This window comes from Cyprinus carpio, chromosome A5 (genome assembly GCF_018340385.1).
Source record: "Cyprinus carpio isolate SPL01 chromosome A5, ASM1834038v1, whole genome shotgun sequence".
Classification (NCBI taxonomy): Eukaryota; Metazoa; Chordata; class Actinopteri; order Cypriniformes; family Cyprinidae; genus Cyprinus; species Cyprinus carpio.
In genome coordinates, this window is record NC_056576.1 from 27,970,759 (window position 1) to 27,992,969 (window position 22,211).

Consider the following 22,211-nt stretch of genomic DNA (forward strand, 5'->3'; position numbering starts at 1 on the left):
CCCCCTTTGCCACCCCGAGTACAAAATCCTAGACACGTCCCTGTCGACGCATGAACAGCTGACACTTCCTGCTCAACTTTCAGGTTATGTGTTTGACTTCACATATTACAGCACACAAGAAGACATTTGTGTAACCATTCATATTTATTTAAATTAATTTTTAATTGTATAAATTTTAGAGCATGACATCTATTAATTAGATGTCAATTAATTAATAGAAAAAAATAGAAAATATCTAAATATAGAAAGTCTAATTTAAAATGCAGTTCACATATACAATGACTTGAATAGACCTCTTTTATTTTTTGCATATTTCTATTACAATGAATTTTTAAGAAATTCTTATAATTTATTTATAAGTTTGGCATAATCATAATCTTATCTTATTATTAAAAGCCTGATTATTACTAAATGTTAATTACTAATTAATTACTAAAACTAAAATTAAATTAAATAAAAATTACTGAATGTGCATTTTATATACATTATATAAAATATTATACATTATAATTTAAAACAATCCGGTAGTAAAAGTACTACTATGTGTGTGTGTGTGTGTGTGTGCGCGTGTGTGTGTGTGTGTGTGTGTGTGTGTGTGTGTGTGTGTGTGTGTGTGGTAGTTTTACTACGCATTTGGTCATGTGGTCCAACCAACTTGCAGAAAAAGACGGAGAAAACAGGAGAAAAGATAAAAGGAGATATTTTGACTTTTTTATGCCACTGCAGTCATTAAAAACTTTTGTTTTGAAAAATATATTTAAAAAGAAACCTGCATTGTCATTTTGTTACTAAACTGTTCACTCACCTTTGCACGGTCCCTTTTTAAACACAACATCATCAATTGCAATGTCACTCCTTATTGAGGACCCTCTGACAGCTTCAAATATAATCTGCAAACAATTAGGGAGACATTAAACCTTTCAGTGACATTTTACATGCAAAAAAAAGCAACACAGTAATGTTCAAAGCAACGATTCCATCAGTTTCCTGGCACCTCAAGTATACCATTACCTCAGCGATCAAATGGGTACTTTGATATCGACATTATAAAAGATCTTTTTTAAAGAAATCTTTCAACAACAAAGGGAGTAAGAGTGTGTCTCTAACCCAGTGCCTTGTGTAACACTCATAATCCACCGTGGCCTTCATCCAGGACACACTTTGTTCTCCTTGTCTTGCCCAAAGCAATCTCTCCCTGTCTCCCTTATGCAGCAGGATGTTCAGAGTTCCTGTGCCTGAGCCATACATGTGGTAGAAGAAGATCAGACACTGAGGTCCGGTTGAACCCCTCAGCTCAGTGGACAAGAGTCTGGCCGACTGCTTGGGTAACATGTGAGACGCCTCAATGTACATGTAGTAGCCTAAGTCAGAGCAGGAAAGACTTAGTGTGCACTGTCTCATGACATCAGCAATGTTAATAAAGCATTTCATGCTGAAGCATAAATTTGACTCACCTACCCCTAAGGTGTGGTCCCCCTTGGGTCCTGTGTAAGACGTGGGTGTCTGTCCCCTGATCTGTAACCAATGTCCTTTCTTAGCTTTCTTTTTCTGGGTATAACCACAGTCCCCAGTTTCAAAGTTACAATGTCCAGGAGGTGGATTCAATGGTCCTAAACAGAGCACAAAAAGGGTGACCTCCTTTGGAACAGTAAACCTCCAACATATTAGGCTTTTTTACATCTGAAACACACTTTATGTGAGAGAAATGGTTACAAGATTGTCTATTTCTGTTCACTGCAGCCCATTTAATGTTTACGTTTGTGAGGGCAGATGTTCTCCATTGGCATGTAATATATGTCTACAAGCAGAATATTTAAGAAACTTAGACAAGGGCCTTGCCCATTTCCAAGCCACACTGTTTGAAATGTGCTTCTGCCAAGCATTAATACAGTTTACCCTTTAGAAGAACAATCAGCTGCTTAAGTCGTTTACAAGGCACAGGGTTTACTTCCATAAAACAAACTGGGTCAAACACAATGTTATTTTTTGGACAATTCTTAATGTGGGGACAGTTTTAGATGAACCACTGTGAGTCACTTTTATTATTTAAAGGAAGAACATAAACCTATCCAAGTTTATGTAATTTGATCATTTAAAATCTCACAGTGGTGAAGCAGCCATGAAGCTTAATGTGAAGAATTTCAAAGATTTCTGTGATACAAGCCTCTGCTGTACTAAAAATACACACAATACCACACAGTGAAACCATATGCCACTTGGCAGTAGTTAAAAAGGATTTCCAAAATGCCTTTTGGAATAATTAATGCTTTTAAATTCAGACATGTGGATATGGATGGTACCACATGACCCTGGTGTTTGTTAAAAACAGTAAGTGATGCAACCAGTAATTGTCTTGTGGGCGGTGGGAGCAAAAATGTTGATAAAATTCACCCTGTAAAAACTGGAATTAACTTACATCACCATGAAACACAATTACCATCTGAACAGGGCTTTTGCTCAGTGTAAAAAGGGTAGAAGTTACCTGTAGTAACCCGGCAGTCTCCAAGGGTCACTGAGATGTCATCAAGAGACACAAGCCCACAGTCCCAGAAGTTTCTGCAGATGCTGACAAATGCTACCAATGGGAAGTTAAGATAAAAAAAAAAAAAAAAAAAGTCCATAATGACAAATAGTAAAAACAGGGAGATCATAGTCTAGTAGTTCTAAAATAGTCCTAAATCTTATAATACAGAACATAATTTTACTCAAAAACAAATTAAAAAGGTCTATTAACCTTTAATTCAAAGTTACTTCAAAAGAATTACTATTTTAAAAGAGAGAAAAGAGAAATAACCCATGTCATTTACATACCTCATTTTGATTTCTTTGTGGTTTTTCTCTTAAATGGCTTTGACATTTTGAGGAGGCACAAAATATTCGACAAATGGAAACACTATTAACGAGGTTTTGATGTGGTTTGCCTGTAGACAGACACTCCATTTAAAAGAGTCTTGCTCTTCACTTATCAGAATCCCCGAGATTACTACAGGAATTCACACACGGGGTGACCCAAAGTTCAATAAAAGATTTGTTACGACTTATCATTTGGAAGTCACAAGAAAATACTTTACTAAAACAAAAAAGTATTTAAACTGAATTTGTGCTTATCATTCAGGACAATGTCATTTTATCACCTATAATCTGAAGAACACTTATTGTAAACCTTTGTGTTGTTCAGTTTACAGTACCGGTAAAAAGTTTGGCGTTAATAGGATTTTTAATAATTTTGAAAGAAAGTCTCACATCCTCACCAAGTTTCTGTTTTTGATCAAATATACAGTAAAATAGTGATATTTTGAAATTATATTTACAATTTAAATAACTGTTTTCTATTTGAATATATTTGAAAAAAAAAAAAATCCAAGATGGCAAAGCTGTATTTTCAGCATCATTATTCCAGTCTTCAGTTTCACATGATCCTACAGAAATCATTCTAATATGCTTATTTAACGCTCAGGAAACATTTCTTATTATTATCAATGTTGAACACAGTTGTGCTGCTTAATATTTTTGTGGAAACCATGATAGATTTTTTTTCAGCATTCTTTGATGGACAGAAAGTTCAAAAGAACAGACTGTATTTGAAATAGAAATATTGTGTATAAATATAAATGTCTTTTTAATGTAAATAATAAAGTCAATTTAATGCATCCTTGCTGTATAAAAGTACTAATTTATTATTTTTCTTTTAATCTTCCTAACCCAAAACTCTTAAAGGGTGGTGTACATAAAAAAAAAAATGTCATAAAAACAGTGTCTTATTCCATTGAATAGCGAAATAATTTAAAGTTAGCCATTATCATGAGCACAACCCAGTCTTGAAGAAACACATTTTTCCAACAATCCATAAATCCACTTACCTTAGTAGGCAGGGGCTTTAGGTAGGTGACTTCCACCTCTGTCCAAACATCTTTAGACCTCTCAGACACGGTCCAGATTTTCTCCTGAGCTATGTTGTTTTCATCATAGACATAGAGAGCCAGAGCATTATCTATTTTCATGAAGCCATGCAGGGCATAGTAGAACCTGAGGCAGTATTTATGGTTCCCTGGTAGTGCCGGTCCAAAAAGACGACCAACATACCCTGGACGAGAGGTATGACGAGTGTTGGCCAGGAGAAAAGACCCTGTGAATGTAAAGACACAGATATGACATAATCAGTAAAATAAAAGATCATTTTATGAATGTTATCTTATTTGTAACATTTTTTTCCCTTTAGTTTTCCTCTTTAATCATATCAAAGGAATAGTTCACCCAAAAATTAAAAGCTGCTAAAAATTTACTAATCCTCAGGCCATCATAGATGTAGATGACTTTGTTTCTTCATCAAAACAGATTTTGAGAAATTTAGCATTGCATCACTTGCTCACCAAGGGATCCTCTGCAGTGAATGGGTGCCGTCAGAATGAGAGTCTAAACAACTGATAAAAACATTACAATAATCCACAAGTAATCCACATCACTCCAGTCCATCAACTAATGTCTTTGCTTATCGCCCCAACAGATCCACTGATGATGCCATCTCTCACATCCTGCACTCTTCTCTCACACACATTGACAGGAATAACAGGAACTATGTAAGACTGCTATTTATCGACTATAGCTCAGCTTTCAATACTATAGTCCCCAACACGCTAGCTTCTAAACTCATGGACCTCGGCCTGAATTCTTCACTATGCAACTGGATTCTTGATTTCCTCACCGGCAGACCTCAAGTGGTGAAAGTAGGCCAGTTCACCTCTAACTCCATCACCCTGAACGTAGGAGCCCCACAGGGCTGTGTCCTGAGTCCACTGCTCTACTCTCTCTACACACATGACTGCATGTCTTCCCACAGCTCCACATCTATTATCAAATTTGCTGATGATACTGTGGTTCTGGGCCTCATTCACAACAATAATGAGACCGCATACTTGGATGAGGTAGAGAAATTAACATCATGGTGCCAGGACAATTGTCTCTCTCTGAATGTGAGCAAAACTAAAGAGATGATTGTTGACTTCAGGAAGAGACAGCAGCAACCCTATACTCCTCTAATGATCAGCGGGACCCCTGTGGAGAAGGTGAGCAGCTTCAAGTACCTCGGTGTAAACATTTCAGAGGACCTGACTTGGACTTCACACATTCAAACACAGGTTAATAAAGCCAGGCAAAGACTGTACCAGCTGAGACAGCTGAGAAAATTCAGGGTTTCACCTGCAATCCTGAAAACTTTCTATTCAGGGTCCATAGAAAGTGTATTGACTGTGGTATATCAGTGTGGTATGGGAACAGCTCCAGTCATGACTGCAAAGCCCTGCAGAGAGTTGTGCGCTTAGCTGAGCGCATCTCAGGGTCTGCTCTCCCCTCTTTGCAGGACATCTACCTCAAACGCTGCAAAAGCAGAGCTGTTAAAATCATCAAGGACTCAATCCACCCCAGTAACCATCTTTTCACTTTGCTGCCATCTGGTAAGCGCTTCCGTAGCCTGATGTCAAAAACTGAGAGACTTAGGAGGAGTTTCTTCCCCCAGGCCATCAGGCTCCTAAACTCAAAACCAGCCTCTTAACATCTTCATGTCTCCACTTAATATTCACTTTATCAGTAAGAAATTCATCATTCACTACCTCACATTGACATACTGAAAGTGTCAACCTGTTTGCACATTTGCCTCTTGTACATTCCCGTGTCTATCTTAATATGTACTGTAAGACTACATTTTACTTTCATGCACATTATTTTCCACTATATATTTAATTCTACAGTATACATCTTTTTATATATCTTATATTTTATTTTTATATTTTTATTTCATTCTTTCATAGCTATATTTATGTATATTTTCATCTGTGTTGTATTCTTTAATAATTCCACTGTCCATGGAGCGGACCTGACTCACATTTCACTGCTGGTTATATATGCTCTATATAATTGTGTATGTGACAAATAAAAGTCTTGAATCTCTTGAGTGATATGAAAAGCTGTGTGATTGTAATAAACAAATCCTTAATTCAGGAGATTTAACTTTAAACTGTCACTTCTGGTGAAAAATCCAACCAGTCCATGATCCATATTAATCCTTCCTCCAGTGAAATTGTGGATTATTGTGATGTTTTTATCAGCTGTTTGGACTCTCATTCTGACGGCACCCATTCACTGCAGAGGATCCATTGGTGAAAAAGTGATGTAATGCTAAATTTCTTCAAATCTGTTCTGAGGATGAAACAAACTCACCTACATCTTGAATCAAATGAGTATATATTGATTTTAGGTGAGCTATTGCATTAATATGCAGAAACAGATAAATACTGATAAATTGAAATTAAATATACATTAAAGGTGCTGTACGTAGAATTGACACTGAGTGGTTGAACTAGGTATTGCAGTCCAATTTCAAAATATTGGAGATAGGTTTTTTTCACCCGGCCCCTCCTCCTCAGACTTGATGCACACACAGGTTGCCAGATTGATGACACAAACAGGAACGAGAGCACTTTACAATGAATGAAATGAAATAAGCTGTGTTTTTTGCCAACTGGCAACCCCGGGGGCCGAAATACAATTGGGTAAACTGGCAGAGGGCGGGTTTCACAAACCAAAACAAAGTCTGAGTTTCCGGCCCGGAATGCACATTTTCAAAGGAGAATAACTGACTGTAACATTAATTTTCAGATAAACAAGTATGTTAACTTAGCATGTTTCTTAAATATCTGCAAACATATTATGGTATTTTTATGCTTTAGTAGAGTCAAAAACTTACATACAACACCTTTAAGTAGGAAGTAGTAGGAATCTCACTAATTAAAACAGCTCCATAATTTGGAACTTTAATGAGTTAAAAATATAATTAAAATTAAACATAAAAATATCATATATTATATTTACAGTGATGTAAATGTGATGTAAATTTACAATATTTAGATAAATTAGACTCTATTTTTAAAAATAGAGTCTTAAAGTATGATCAAAATATTACTTCATCAAGCTTGCCCAATATATATTTTGTGTCAGATTGCACAAATTAGGTAAACTGTTGAAAAGAACAGTCTCACTTCGCACCAGTGCCTGTAGTGTGATCCCCGATGCGGTAAACATTTGGTTTCACAGAGACCCTGTTCCACACTGAACCTCCGGTCTGTTCCTGATAATACTGACACAGGCCCTCCTCAAAGTCACAGTTTGCCACAGAGGGATCAAACGCTGGCTCTGAAACATGAGTCACATGAAATTAACTCACATCAAGAACATCTCCCACATAGGCAGACTTTCTGTAAAATGTATGTAAACTGCTGACTAACGGGAATGTCAATGTGGTTGCTACATAACAGTACAACAACAAGAAAATTCCCCTTTAAACAGCACTTATGGGCTTTTTTGGGTTGCTGGGTATAACGGTGAAGGTCCCTCTTAGAAAAATTACTTTTTTTTGTCCCAAAGTATATTTTTGTCCAACCCTAAATATTTGTGTCAATGGATTATAAACAGGTTGCACAAAAACATAGAAATGAGACTGTAAATTCATACAAATTAGCAACAAATTTGCTAAAACAAAAAATAGATACAAATTGCCATTGTGTTGCAAATTACTTCAAATCAGGATTTTGCAGTCTATAGAAAAAAACACATTTAAGATGTGGTGGTTTTTGTTGTCATTCGATGCAATGAGAGAAAATAAGAGGAGGAGGCTTATCCCAATTGTACTCTAATTAACTGAACAGTACAGACATTTTGGTTCTTCACAGCTAAATAAGCATGGTAGAAAATGACTCAAGTAAGAAAAGAGTTAACACATGTTCACCAAGTTACAGTGACTATTGAAATGAAAGCATAAAACTTGTTTTCGAGCTGTGTAAACAGCTGTATTGTGATGTTTTGGATTATGCAGAGTTGCATAAGGCGTGTTAGTGCTTATTATGCAACCGATCCGTACTAACCTGTCTCTGTGTGGCAAAACTCTGGGGAGAAAGAAATGTCATCCAGAGCAACATAGCCACCACGAGGACTGTTGAATGCCACCTCAAACACCACCTAGCACACCAAACACACCAATCAATCTAAAATAGTGACCTGAAGTGCCCAACATGAGGGGAACAAAAGTGCACAAATGATTCATTCATACTGAAAACTGAAAAGTTTCAAATGGATGTAGTTTGTAATTCCGCATAAAAGCAATACAAAAACACTATAAGGTTCAAAGGCATTAGTAACACTTCAGACAGAGAACTCATCTGCTGGAGGGAATCTCCAGACTCCACACACACACTCCTACTCTCATTATTTACATTGTCTCCTAGAGTTGGCTGCTCACACTCAAACATGGCAGCCACAGCACTAGCTCTTTACTTTATGTTTATACTATTCTTACAGATGCAAAAAAAAAAAAAAAAAAATCTCAGCAAAACAGAGATTGCGTTATGTATGGTCAAAAATATATCACTCTTTGAACAGCATTTGGAAATTACCAAAGATATCTTTAACAACTCTTACAGTTAATAATCAGAGCAGTTTTGATCAAATGTCTAAGGTCAGTTTTCAATTGAACTATCCATACTTGATTTGGTTACAACGAATGAGTGCAGTTTTCTCTATTTTTATTTAGCAATAATGTATTAAACAAATAAAACATGATGTAATTATTTTTTTATATTATATATTATAATATTAAACTGATCAAAGGTGATGTAAAGACTTAATTAGATAATATATTAAAATAAAATAAAAAAAAAGTTATTTTAAAGTTCTTTTTATTTTATATTTTAAATTGTAATAACATTTCACAATATTACTGTTTTACTGTATTTTTGATTAAATAAATGCAGCCTTGATGGGCATAAGAGACTTCTTTCAAAAACATTTAAAAAAATACAATATCTTACCAACCCCAAACCTTTGAACAGTAGTGTGTATTCCAATTAGTTACAAATGTCATAATATTAATATTAGTCTAAGGTAGTGACATTCACAACTAACTGAATGTACATTAAATAATGTTTGCTAATGCTATTATTGAAAATTATTGCAAAAGTGTAAGTCATTCATCTTCTTGAGTTCCAAATACATATATTTATATAGAGGGTGTAAAGAACCCTGAATAGAACTTTAATTCATATTTGTTTGACTAAAACGTACCATCTATAATATGGCATCTGCACAGTGTTTTATATATGTTAACTATGCAATAAAAGAAGGCCCCTTTTACAAATAGGTGCTAATCTTGTTAGGTTAGTGTTTTAATATAAATACCGGAACTACAGCTCTAAAGCCAGAAAGTGCATTTGCAAGATGTGTAGAAAAGGACTCTTATATATTTGTGTTTTATTCTACTTATTTACGAGATCATTTTAAATTGACAGCAAGTTGGGTATCAGATTTGTTTAAAATGGATTGTTATTTTGTAATGAAAACACAATGCATTTTAAAATTAATTAATTTTTTTTATCTTAAATGTTTTTTACTTAATATGTACACTATTCTATTAACATCCAATTTCCACTTTATAATCTTTTCAAGATTTTTCTTGATTTTTTTTCCTTATGTTAAAAGCTATGTTAAAAGATTACTTTTTTTCAATTGTTTGCATTAGAAGTGAAGACATTTGAGGTAATGATTTTGTTGGCCTCGCTAATGTGCTGTGGCCCCAAGTGCTACCAGATAATGCAGTGGTACATGGACACAAATTTTGTTGAAGAACTTCACTCACCTCTAAAGGATGTGGTGCCTTAATATCCACTTGCACTAACTTCCAGTGTGTTGTTGCATACATATCTGGCCTCCATATCTCTTCATAGTGGCCAAGCTGGTCCTTGGTAAAGACTGAGAAGAAATTCCCAACAGCTTGGTCCCTTTGATAGTAAAAGGACAAGCATCCTGCCATTGTAGTGGTAGTCATTGGTGACACCAGCTTGGCCACCTCCTGGAACCTTTTAGCATAAACTGAGTCTACATACATGTAGTGACCTAGTTCAAAGTGGAAAAATAAAACAAAGGATGGATTCACAAGCACATTCCTCTGGGTGAGAGAGTAAGCACGTTCCAGTTCAGAAGAATTGTGGGTTGAGAAAAACTATGGTCTCGTTGGAGAGCCTGGTATGATTCATTCCAGCTCTTGACCTATTGTGCAGTATGAAGCTATCCTGTCAGTTTGTATTACCTCTCTCATTGTTCATGGTGTGATCATCTGGAAGATTTGACTGAGGGTCCCGGGCAAATCCCCTACCCACATACCAGTTCACATTGGGATTCCACTGATGATTACTGTAGCCACACAAGTGATGCTCCTCAAAGTTACACTCTAAAACAGACATTACACATTACTGTTATTATTTAAGATTTTTAATTGTTGTTGTTGTTTTTTTCGGGGGGGCATTGCCCATTTACAACCATTTACAACCAACATGACCATTTACGACCAACGTGATATGTTTCATCAAGTTTTACTGTTTCTTTCAAAATACCTTCTAATATTTATTCTTGTTTATTTTGTTCTGTAACTAGTAGTGAAGAAGAATTGTTATAGCAATCTGTCATGCCACATTAAAGAGAGTCAAAACTACATTTATTGTTTGAATTTAGTGCTAAAATCTACAGAATTTGGAAGCCTATTGACTTTGTTTCTTATCAAAAAGTAACAAAGCTCAAAGCTTGTTGAGATTATTGGATGAGTGGCATGCAACAAATGCTGGGATCAATAATACATACATTGTACCCCTAGTATAAAATAGAGGACTTACCTAGACAGTATCCAGGGATGATGTGTATTTCAAAAAGTGCAACGCTATTTCCCATTCCTCTGCTGGGTTTAGCCTCAAATAATAGCTGAATGTCAAGAGGTAATAAACAAAGAGAAGTGAAACTGTTTGGGCTGTAACATACATGTAGTTAAATGTGCACCAACTGCCATCTGTTCAGCTGACAGAAACATTTATTTTATTATCTAAAGCCTAGAAATCTACCTATCTAACTCATCCTTACTCTCTTTCAGTGACTCTCTAAATCAAACACAGCTTCAGTTTTACACATAGTCTACTTCTAGAGTATGTATAATATCAGAAGGTTTACATCATACACCTCAAGTCAAAACTAGCATAATGGATTTACTTTCTTTCCGATCATAATTCATAACATTTGTTATCGAACAAAGTCAATCTCTATTCCTTTGTTTGCAAAGGCCAATTATTACTCTCAGTCTGTCTTTCCAAATGTAATCCCCAGAAACACAGTATTACTGTAAGCGTAGTAAAATAGCACAAGTGCTTGTCTGATCAAGGGAGAGGTGTATAAAGGGCTCTTTTATTCACACAGCTCCACTCAAACGCTCTTTTAAGCTAACAGTCCTCTAGCAAACTATGAAGAATCTTGACTACATTATATCACATGCACAACCCCCTTGTTTCCCCTCTTTACATTTAAACACAGAAGTGACTGTGCCGTGTCAGGCAGATACCTGGTAAGCTCCAGATGTATTACGGAGGTCCACACTGGCAATGAGCCAACTATCTGAGGGTTTCTCCGCCGTCCATAACGTGTAGTCAAAGTTCTCACCCTCGGGTCGTAAGTGCAGTTGAAGAGAGCCTGAGCCTGAGATCTGATAGACCAACCGCACACAGCTCCAGTCTCTGAGCTCCAGCTCTGGGCTGACCAGGACATGCTTTTCTTTCTCACCAAAAGATGAGGAATCTGCTGTAATGAAGCGGCCTGAAAGAATCCGAAGAGGCAGGATTTCAATACTGGAGAGAACATTTGTGCAGAAATACAAATGCATTATGTCATAAGATTAAGAACAGCACGAAAACACTTAAAAGAAATGTATGGTTTATGACTGTTTAAAAATTCAGTTCTGTTATTTTCATTGTAAATGGTCAACTGTTTCACCATTTTAAACTGTGTCAAAAAAAAGGTGTGATCTGTATCAGGTTCTAATGAAGGGCATGGAAACACAGCAAACAAAGACTCGTGGGAGACTCAAGTATTAATTTAATAGTCCATTTAATCTTCTGACTTTACCAGAGTGACTGTTTAGAGCACAGAAATAGGTTAGGTTCAGATTTAAACAGTTTATTAAAGAAGAAATATAAGCTGTCAGACATAAAGTAAACATATATATGTTGTAAACGTATCCAATTTCCTCTTGTTTAATATGCATCAAACCTCAACATGATGTAAGAGTGTGCTTGCTGCCGTTAGATTCAGTGATCTCTGATAGCTCCAGATGTTCGCATGATGATTCATTCCAGGTGCCAGATGAATATTATCCCTTGTTTCTTCTCTCTTCATGACCGCTTGTAAAAACACACTAATTTTCTACACTTTAGTTTGGCCCTCTTTTGAAATCTCATATATTTAGTCCATGAGCGAATACCAGTCATTAATATCCCACCTCTCCAGCCACAACATCAGCTTCTGATGTACAGTAGGTGAAGTCATGTCTCTGGTAAGGTCTAGTGACTTTAGTCCCCATTTTGTGGAATGATTCACAATTAACCACAAAGCAGAGTGTTAACAACACCTGCCCTCATTGTATTAGCGAGTTCAGCTGAACATTCAAAACTAGCATAGGGCAACATACTTCACAACCAGAATATAACTACAGGGAGGAAGAGCTGACGTCAGTGAAAAGGTTCCAGGAAACTCAGCATGTTTCTGTAACTATAGTTGCAAAGCCTTTTAAAGTTAATGAATTAAAATATGGTCTCATATGTGCAAAACTTTGTTTCCAGTTAAACAGATGAGTAGTTTAAAATACTCGTTCCGACATACAGCAGCCTGAGTTTGTATCCCGATTCGAGGTCCTGTCCGATTCCTTTCTCTCTCCCATTTTGCTCTCCACTCTCCAACAGCCCTGTCTAAGTAAGGCCAAAATGTCAAAAAATAAATCTAAATTTTTAAAAAATAAATAAATTAAAAAATTATGCTTTGGGATTGGGCAAGTTTGGGCACTTTATATAGGCTATATACTCCAAAATAAAAAAATAACACACAAAAAAAAAAAACACATATATATATAACATTTATAGTCAAAAAAAAAAGGTAAAAATACTCCACAAAAAACTTATTTATTTCAACATGAGAAAGGAATTTAACACAGAAATTAATCAAGAATAAAGTGCAGTTCTCACTATACTCTCAACTCACTGCAGCAGCTGTTATTCAGTGAGTGTGAAGGAGATCTGGCTGGAAGTAGTCTGTTTACTTCTGAGGCTTCATAGGAAGGGTTAAATGTTGAGGTGAACTTCTGTGAATTTCTGCTGTTCATCTCCAAAGGTCTAAAATGATTTCTACAGCTGTCTGAAAATGGCTGGAGAAACAAGGTCACCAGATCTCCTCTCTTTCTCATCATTTCCATCTCTTTATCTTAGCTCCTTCTGGAAATGTTGTCTTACATAATTTTTGGCTGCTTGTATATGTAATAAATGAATACAAGTAATAAATGTTTTATGAATTATAATCAATGTTATAATTATAGTAGAGAGTGGGCACATTTGATAAACAGTAACATACATTTTTGGCAAATGTCTGAATTCATTCATTGAACATTTAGTAAAGTGTTTCCATTTTCCTAAAACTAAGAAGTCTTCCTTTCTGGGTTTCCACTACAAAATCTATGTTGCCCAGGAAACCAAACAGAAACACAATTGTGTTGCCCAGTCTTGTTTATTTGACCTGTGGAGGAAAAACTACCTTCACATGCAAAAGGTTGAGACAGTGGTCAACCAGACAACTGCCCGACGTACGTTCACTGGATAAAACTTCCTTCATCATACTTCGCTTAACAGTCATTCAAAAGCATCTCCTCTGTTTTCCCCACAGCAGCTGAGCCCATCCAGTTGTTCACCAACCATCATAGTTTTTGGCAGAGGACAGAAACAAAAGTTAAGCAATGATAACAAAACTTATTTTTAGAACAGAGCACAGACAGTTATGGAAAGTGCTCGCTGTGATGAATGCAATATTAAAGTAAATTCAAAAGACAAGAAATATACAAGAAAAAAAAGACTAGCATGAAAGCCGTCAGCAGAGCCCATGATCTGTGAAACATCTCTGGCCAGTGTGCATCATACAGGCCAGTTAATAATCTATGACAACCCTTAGCATTTGTGTCTTGTCAGAATAAGACCAACAGAGATCAGATAAAGTCCTGTTATGTAAAAAGCTGGCTTACTCAATGAAGTGCAGATGTGCAACCATTATGTCTTAAACACTTAAGAAAGTAGTGCAGCAATTTATATATGCCCTGCATATAAAATTATGCATTTAAATACATTCACAGATGCTCAGTATCAAGGTTGAATGCTATTCAGAATTGAATTGAGAATATCTTAAATCAATGTCTTTAAAGATGTAATGATAAATAGTTAAATATTATTATGCCTCGCAGCTGCTTGCTTGTGAGCCAGTGAGAGAGCATGCAGAGTCATCGTCGTGTAACAGGTTGTGTAACTTTCTTAGATTTGCACATAGTTTCCACTTACTCCCCTTTTATATTTATGATGTACATTACTTAGTTTGCTAGTTTAATGATTTAGGGAGTTTTCAAAACTATTCTATTCAGAGCTTTAGCTCTATGCTGCCATCTTTTCGATGTCCAACCCAGAAGTCCCATTAGTGGTATTTCATACATAATACTGACACCTATTGCGACAATGTGTACAAAGTTTCATGTGAATCAAACCAACCCTCTCGGAGGAGTTAGAAAAAACATTGGGTTTTTAAGAAAATTCAAAATAGCAAAATCAGAGGGATTCATATAGGACTTAGAAGACAGCACACAAAAAAATTAATTCTGTCATCATTTATTCACCTTCATGTTGATGTTATTCCAGACCCATAAGACTTTGGTTTGACCTTTGGACCTGAGATATTTATACATCCTACGTCAGCCACTGAAACGCGAAGCAAGAGATTACGGTTTATAAAATTGTTAATATATATTTTTCTTAAACAAACACATTTTACTTTTTATAATGGATGGATGCACTTCATTGGACTACTTGGACTACTGAATCTCGACCACCATTCACTGCCATTATAAACCTTGGAAGCGCCAGGACATGTTTTTATATAACTCCGATTGGATTCGTCTGAAAGAACGAAGAAAGTCATATACACCTAGGATGGCTTGAGGGTGAGTAAATCATGGGGCAATTTTCATTTTTGAGTGAACTATCCCTTTTAAATCTGTTCATGATATGAAGTGATCCAACTGTATTTCTTCATATGTCTTGGATTAAACAGCTCGATTTATATGAATTTAATTTATATGGCACCTTCATGACCTATTTGGATCTTCTACATTTTGGTTACCAGAACTTTATTCAAGGGGCAGAAATGCCTCAGGTTTCTTTAAAATATCTAATTTGTGTTTCGAAGATTAACCAAAGTCTTATGGGTTTGGAACAACATGAGGGTGAGTAAGTAGGCTAAATTAGGACTATAATTATAACTATCTCTTTAAGGATTCAGAAGGAAAAATAATTTTAACTCTAGCCCTTAGGTTTGTTAGTTATGAACTAAAACGCAAATGTAGACTATACAGTATGTTATAGCGGCACCTATAGTGTATAAGGGGTGCATGTCTACTGGGGGAAATATATTTTGGAATCGTCCCACCAATGATGTCTACAACTGACGCTCTCTGACAACTAGACACTTTTAGGGCAGAAAATGAATAACTGTCAAAACAGTACTACAAATAAAGGTGCCTGAAGCCTTAAATAATAAGAAAGTTTCTCATACCTTCCTCGTTGATGGTCCAGGCAGCAAAAGTGGGATCAGACGTGTATCCGCAGCTGTCCGTGTCAAAACTGCAGGAGCCCCGCAAAAGCTGCGCCTGAGCCCGCGCTAGAACAGCGACTGCTGAGGGTGACATACCATCAGATAAACACAAAAACTATAACGCCTAAGCAAGACTTTAAGAATATTTAAGTACTCTGTTAGTGGACGTAAATGGGGGGAAAAGTCCATTCAGCAACGAATAATTCTACGTTGATGCAAAGATGTAAATAATAAATTAAACTTACACAAATGCAAAGAAGCATGCAAACGAACTAAACAAAAAGGAAAAATTGATAACCTACCCAGAAGTGTTGAGAAGTGAAGCAAACTCATGGCTGAAGTTGCAGGGATGCTGAAGTGGAAGAGTGAAGGTCCTGACGAAAATTGCGCACGGCAGCTCTGCGACCGCTGCATTTACTCTCCATGCTTTGCCTCTGGCAGTGCTGAACAGACAGTGGGAGGAGGGAGTGGTTGTTGGGGTTTCTATTTCAGAATGGATCTTAGATAAGGAGTTTGCCGCTGTGTAAACGTCTGCAGATATGACATACATCTTGCTCATCGCAGACAGAAGACTTAATCACAGCTTTGATGGCGTTAAATCACTCAAATAGTAGAGATCATTGATTAAATGATGTTTAACAACAGAGTGACTTCTGAATTGTATGTTTAACTGCAGGTTTACTTAGTAAATGTTGATGATATGGTAACTGGTAATTTAATGGAAAAGCTAGTTTTTTGTCAGTTCCAAAAACAACAATGAATGATGCTCAATTTTTTTCTAATATTTTAGTGAATTTGTGTAAATATTGCTTAAACTGTGTTTAATTTCACAACACGTATGCACATTTCAGTTGTCATAATTACTATAGATAATGATTAAAATGTCATAATGACTTCTCACTTGTGGTATGCTGGACTTCTCCAATCATTTAAGCTGTGTACAAATTGCACAGCCTACTGTCTAGTAGGTACTATAGCCTATATTTTGTTTAAAGCATTCGTTATAAAACTATGTTGTATATAGTATGAATATGGGCATGATTGAAATTCGAACACACTACATCCACCATGCTGGCTTTATCATGTCACAGTGTCAGCTGTGTCACTTCACTGCCATTCACAAGCCCTCTTCCATGGTCTCATGTTATAGTAAAGTGTTCACCAAATGCACAGAATCTCACCAGAATTAGTAGGTAATCCGGGTACTTTTCGCCTACTGTTTTTTGAAAAGTAAATGAATTCAGACATACTACCATTCACATACATTTATTCACATAGTACTGCCTTACCTGTATATTTATTGTACATTTGTAACATTTTGTAGACACTGTATATCCTGTACTTACTGCTTATTGCACTTCTGGTTAGATGCTAACTGCTTTTCGTTGCCTTGTACCTTACATGTGCAAAGACAATAAAGTCGAAACTAATCTAATATTGAAATATTCAGATGCAGTGTAATTCTGCATAAAATGATCTGTCACTACTACTCTCCCTCCGTTTTTCACAAGTTCATCAAACAACTGTGGTAAGTTGGATTCATTCAACAATCATAGTGAGTAATGGCTTCTTCTCCTATTATTGTCACTTGCACTGCTTGCCACATGTATAGTGTAGCCTTCTCTGTCAGCAGTGAGGGATTCACATGTGTTAAATGCAGGGAAATAGTTAGGCTGACAGAGAAGATTTCAGAACTAGAGACACACATTCCAAACATTAGTTGAGGACAGTAAGAATGTGAGGGCCATAGATACAGTTTTGGATGCAACTACCTTAATGAGTCCTGTACATTGTTCGGTTCTGGTTGCAGAACCCTCGCAGCAGGGCGACTGGGTGACTGTGAGGCAGCATAGTCCCAGAACAAAACACAGCTCTTCCGTTTTGGTTAAAACATTAAACAGCTTCTCCCCACTCAGTGATGCACCCACTGAGAAACTTGATGAAAGTGCCCTAGTTATTGGCAATTCTATTATATGGAACATGAAAATAGAGACACCAGCCACCACAGTCCAGTGATTAACCCTTTAGCGCGTACGTTCACACCGGGGTGATCAGTCTTGGCTGGTCCCTGAAGCGTACGATCACACCGGTGTGATTAGAACTTTCAGTGCGTCACGTCATCAACTGCTGAATTTAAATCCGCTTTCGCGCTTTGGTTGGCGCAGAGTCAGATCAGACGCGCTGAGCGCTGGACATATTATCACAAATATTCAGTGTTTTCAACCATATAATGCTTATTTTAGGTTTCAGATATTTAAAAACACATAAGTACTAGCAAAAATATACATTTACAGTTTGTAAAATACACGCTGATGTCTATGGAAACGGCAATAATGACCCTTACAAATATAATCTGACCACATGTTTTTATTGATATCATATACAGATTGTGTAGGTAACTATAAAGTTTACTCTGCCCTTCTCCGAGTTTACAGGAGACCTACTTTAACGTGTTTCGGGAGGAAAGGATGAATTTGCGTGCTGTAAATCCCACAGCTCGGATTCAGCACGAACTAACATGGCGGAGCCCATCCCCCGGTATAGATCAACTAACACGGTCGATATAAAAGTGTTTAAACTACCAAATATATTTACTTACACATATTTCAGAATCGGAATATCAGATATACCATAATATAGTGAGCATGTTTGTGAATGTTTTGAATAAAACAGGGAAAACGAAATAAAAGCGATCCATGTCATACAGATCTATTTTGGCTTTGGTGTGTCACATCACAAGCATGACGCGTCGCCATGAAAACAATAAGGCGGTACACTCTAAATAACGGTCGCCTGAAAAAGAACTCACGCCGGGGTCTCAACTTGAATATTTTAAACTCACGTGCGAAAGGGTTAATGGGAGCCAGAGTGCCTGACATCTTGGCAAATTTAAAAGTGCTGGCTAATGATAAATGTAAATTCAGTAAGATTGTTATTCATGTTGGCACTAATGATGTTCGACTTCGCCAGTCAGAGACCACTGAAAATAACTTTAAAGAGGTTTGTGAATTTGCAAGTATGATGTCAGACACTGTAATATACTCTGGTCCCCTCCCTGCTTACCGTGGTGACGAGATACACAGCAGACTGTTGTCACTCAATGGCTGGAGGTTTAAGTGGTACTAACAGAATAACATAAGTTTCATAGACAATTGGACGAGTTTTGGGGGCAAACCTGTTGAAAAGAAGTGGTCTTTATCCCTACAAGGTTGGTGCCACTCTTCGCTCAAGAAATATGGCACATAGTCTTAGTTAGTTTTTTAAATGATTTTGTAAATGATATGATCACAGATCATAATGGCTAAAACCTGGCTAAAACCAGATGATTACATTACTCTAAATGAGTCTACCCCCCAAGATTACTGTTATAAACATAAGCCGCATTCAAAAAGTAAAGGGGGAGGTGTTGCTACAATTTACAGCAATATTTCCAGTATTTCTCAGAGGTCTGGTTTCAAGTATAATTCATTTGGACTAATGGTGCTTTACACATAATCTAGTGTAATAAGTGTTAATGATAAATTCCTTGGGATGTTTGTACTGGCTACCATATACTGGCCACCAGGGCACCATACAGACTTTATCAAAGAATTTGCTCATTTTCTATCTGAGTTAGTGCTGGCTGCAGATAAAGTCTTAATTGTTGGGGATTTTAATATCCATGTAGATAATAACCATAGCCACCCAGATCCAGAACAGATGGTCACTGCAGTCACTTGGATCCAGTCCGTATCTGGTTAAGATGGTGGATCAGCACCTAGAGATGACCTCTACAGCCCTAAATGTCAGCGGAGACCATGTCAACTAAATAAGCCCTAGAGACAGATCTCCTGTGAAGACCTCATTGGCCATCGGCATAAGACCATGAGAACCAGACAAGTCCTCTGCACAATCCAACGTATGTTGCAGCCTGGAATTAAACCACACCATGCTGGTTTCGTCTGGCCAGAGGAGAACTGGTGCCCCGACTGAGCCTGGTTTCTCCCAAGGTTTGTTTTTCTTCATTTCTGTCACCAATGGAGTTTTGGTTCCTTGCCACTGTCACATTTGGCTTGCTGGGGACACAATTTATGCCAACATTGTTGACTTGACTGCACAGACACTATTGGAAGAGAAGTAAATTGAGCTGGATGATGACATAACTGATTCAACAATGAACTGACTTCAACTGATACATTGACTGTTTTTTATAGTCCTCTTGCATTGTCAGCACTCATTTTTTGTTTAAAACTGTAAAGCTGCTTTCACACAGTCTGTACTGTATAAAGCTCTATATACAGTAAATAAAAGTGACTTGACCTGACATGACTTCTATTACATCTTAACTTTAATTATGTTGTATCGCCATTTAAAAACCCATACAACCCAGAACAAAAAAATATTTGTTCTTATAGCTTGAATATTTAGAGTCTTAAATTTAACAGTACAGACATTGTTCAATACTTTTTCTTCCTCATTTTCCTTGAAGTAAATTAGCATGAGAACATGGAACAAAAATAGGTATTCATCTTTTATTTTTAAGTAAACTGTACAAAACCACTGTCAAGGTCAGGCAGTACCAGCACAAGAGTAAGTGGTTCATGAAGTTCTGGTGGAGGTAAAAACAACAAAATCATTTTAGTTAAAAAAAGAAAAGAAAATTAAACTGTACACAGTGGAAATGGGACTTGATTTTAGGAATGCTGTCTTCTCTTTAATCTACCTAATAAAAGCGTAACAGTTAATAGCAGAGGCCCAGCTGCAGACATTAAACAATACTGTAGTTCATGAGGCTGTTGCTTTACAGTAATATCCTTGCAGGCACAAGATCCACAGAGCAATGAATCCACTGCATATGCACAAGGATTGTAATAATTCCCCATAGTGGTCATAACTCACCTAGCCTTGTAGCTCTGCCCTCCATGCAGCGGTTTCCAACATCCAATGTCTCTAAAACAAAGAGAAAGAAAGAGAGAAAAAAAAACAATTAGCTTTAATATTGTTGTAAATATTTTCCTATGATGATCACTCCAACATGAACATCTCTTTCACTGCTGGTGCTGGAGGTGCAGATTTAGGTTCACTGACAGTACTGGATCTGATTTGTTATGCTACAAGCAGGATGATCACTGCATGTTTAGAATAAATAATTACATTCCACATATGTCACTGCAGTTTAGAAATATGTATTTATTGTGTCTTTTTTTTTTTTGTGATTATTTACTTAAAGGGATAGTTCACCCAAAAATGAAAATTATGTCATTAATGACTCACCCTCATGTCGTTCCAAACCCGTGAGACCTCTGTTCATCTTCGGAACACAGTTTAAGATATTTTAGATTTAGTCCGAGAGCTTTCTGTCTCTCCATTGAGAATGTATGTACGGTATACTGTCCACGTCCAGAAAGGTAATAAAAACATCTTCAAAGTAGTCCATGTGACATCAGAGTGTCCGTTAGAATTTTTTGAAGCATCGAAAATACATTTTGGTCCAAAAATATCAAAAAACTACGACTTTATTCAGCATTGTCTTCTCTCCCGGATCTGTTATGAGGCGTTCACAGCACATCCGGTTCGCGAACGAATCACTCGATGTAACCGGATCTTCTTGAACCAGTTCACCAAATCGAACTGAATCGTTTGAAACGGTTCGCGTCAACAATAAGCATTAATCCACAAATGACTTAAGCTGTTAACTTTTTTAACATGGCTGACACACCCTCTGAGTTCAAATAAACCAATATCCCAGAGTAATTCATTTACTCAAACAGTACTGACTGAACTGCTGTGAAGAGAGAACTGAAGATGAACACAGAGCCGAGCCAGATAACGAACGAAACATTGACTCGTTCTCGAGTCAAGAACCGGTTGCATTGGTTTTCGGATCACCGGTAGTGATGGGAAGTTCTATTCTTTTCCGCGAACCGGTTCTTTCGGACAGTTCGATTCAATAAACCGGTTGCCGAAAACGGTTCACCAGTTCTTTTGCGCTCGACGTAATGACTTCATTGGCGATGACTGCCCTTGATTCAAGCCTTCGGTTTACCCGTGAACATAACATTAGCACAGAATCAGTTCAGAATCAATCATCAAAAGAACCAGTTCGGTTCAGACGCGCTGTGTGTCAGTCTGAATCACGCATGCACAGTATCATCAGCTCCTCGGTTCTCGAATCGGACGCGTCCGACAGAAACGGTTCTTGACTCGAGAACGAGTCAATGTTTCGTTCGTTATCTGGCTCAGCTCGGTGTTTATCTTCAGTTCTCTCTTCACAGCAGTTCAGTCAGGGTACTGTTTGAGTAAATGAATTACTCTGGGATATTGGTTTATTTGAACTCAGAGGGAGTGTCAGCCATGTTAAAAAAGTTAACAGCTTAAGTCATTTGTGGATTAATGCTTGACGCCAACCCTTTCAAACGATTCAGTTCGATTTGGTGAACTGGTTCAAGAAGATCTGGTTACATCGAGTGATTCGTTCGCGA

General features: G+C 37.0%; 1 protein-coding gene across 3 annotated transcripts; it reads right to left on the reverse strand.

The window, feature by feature from the left end:
• Positions 1 to 659: 659 nt before the first annotated feature.
• On the reverse strand, positions 660 to 16,252 carry LOC109087141 (MAM domain-containing protein 2-like). 3 transcript variants are annotated; one of them, XM_042756697.1, is made up of 13 exons: positions 16,053 to 16,243; positions 15,712 to 15,828; positions 11,423 to 11,673; positions 10,710 to 10,794; positions 10,130 to 10,270; positions 9,680 to 9,936; positions 7,914 to 8,007; positions 7,039 to 7,185; positions 3,857 to 4,126; positions 2,483 to 2,575; positions 1,455 to 1,610; positions 1,108 to 1,361; positions 660 to 890 (listed from the first exon to the last, which is right to left on the reverse strand). In XM_042756697.1, exons 1-13 carry the CDS (start codon positions 16,162 to 16,164, stop codon positions 798 to 800), a joined length of 2,070 nt encoding a protein of 689 aa, XP_042612631.1. In that variant the 5' UTR covers positions 16,165 to 16,243; the 3' UTR covers positions 660 to 797. The 3 variants fall into 3 exon arrangements, with proteins under 3 accessions (XP_042612631.1, XP_042612630.1, XP_042612632.1); XM_042756696.1 differs by having other exon boundaries at positions 15,712 to 15,831; XM_042756698.1 differs by lacking the exon at positions 660 to 890 and having other exon boundaries at positions 1,161 to 1,361; positions 1,459 to 1,610; positions 15,712 to 15,831; positions 16,053 to 16,252.
• Between the last annotated feature and the right edge of the window lie 5,959 nt (positions 16,253 to 22,211).

Bases quoted from the DNA above. Each gene is read 5' to 3' on its own strand.
- LOC109087141 (XM_042756696.1), bottom strand. From the start codon at position 16,164: ATGCAGCGGTCGCAGAGCTGCCGTGCGCAATTTTCGTCAGGACCTTCA. The intron at 11,674-15,711 runs GTATGAGAAACT...GGATTCTTTCAG, and splicing joins CTGGACCATCAACGAGGAAG to GCCGCTTCATTACAGCAGAT. The intron at 8,008-9,679 runs GTGAGTGAAGTT...TTGGTGTGCTAG, and splicing joins AGGCACCACATCCTTTAGAG to GTGGTGTTTGAGGTGGCATT.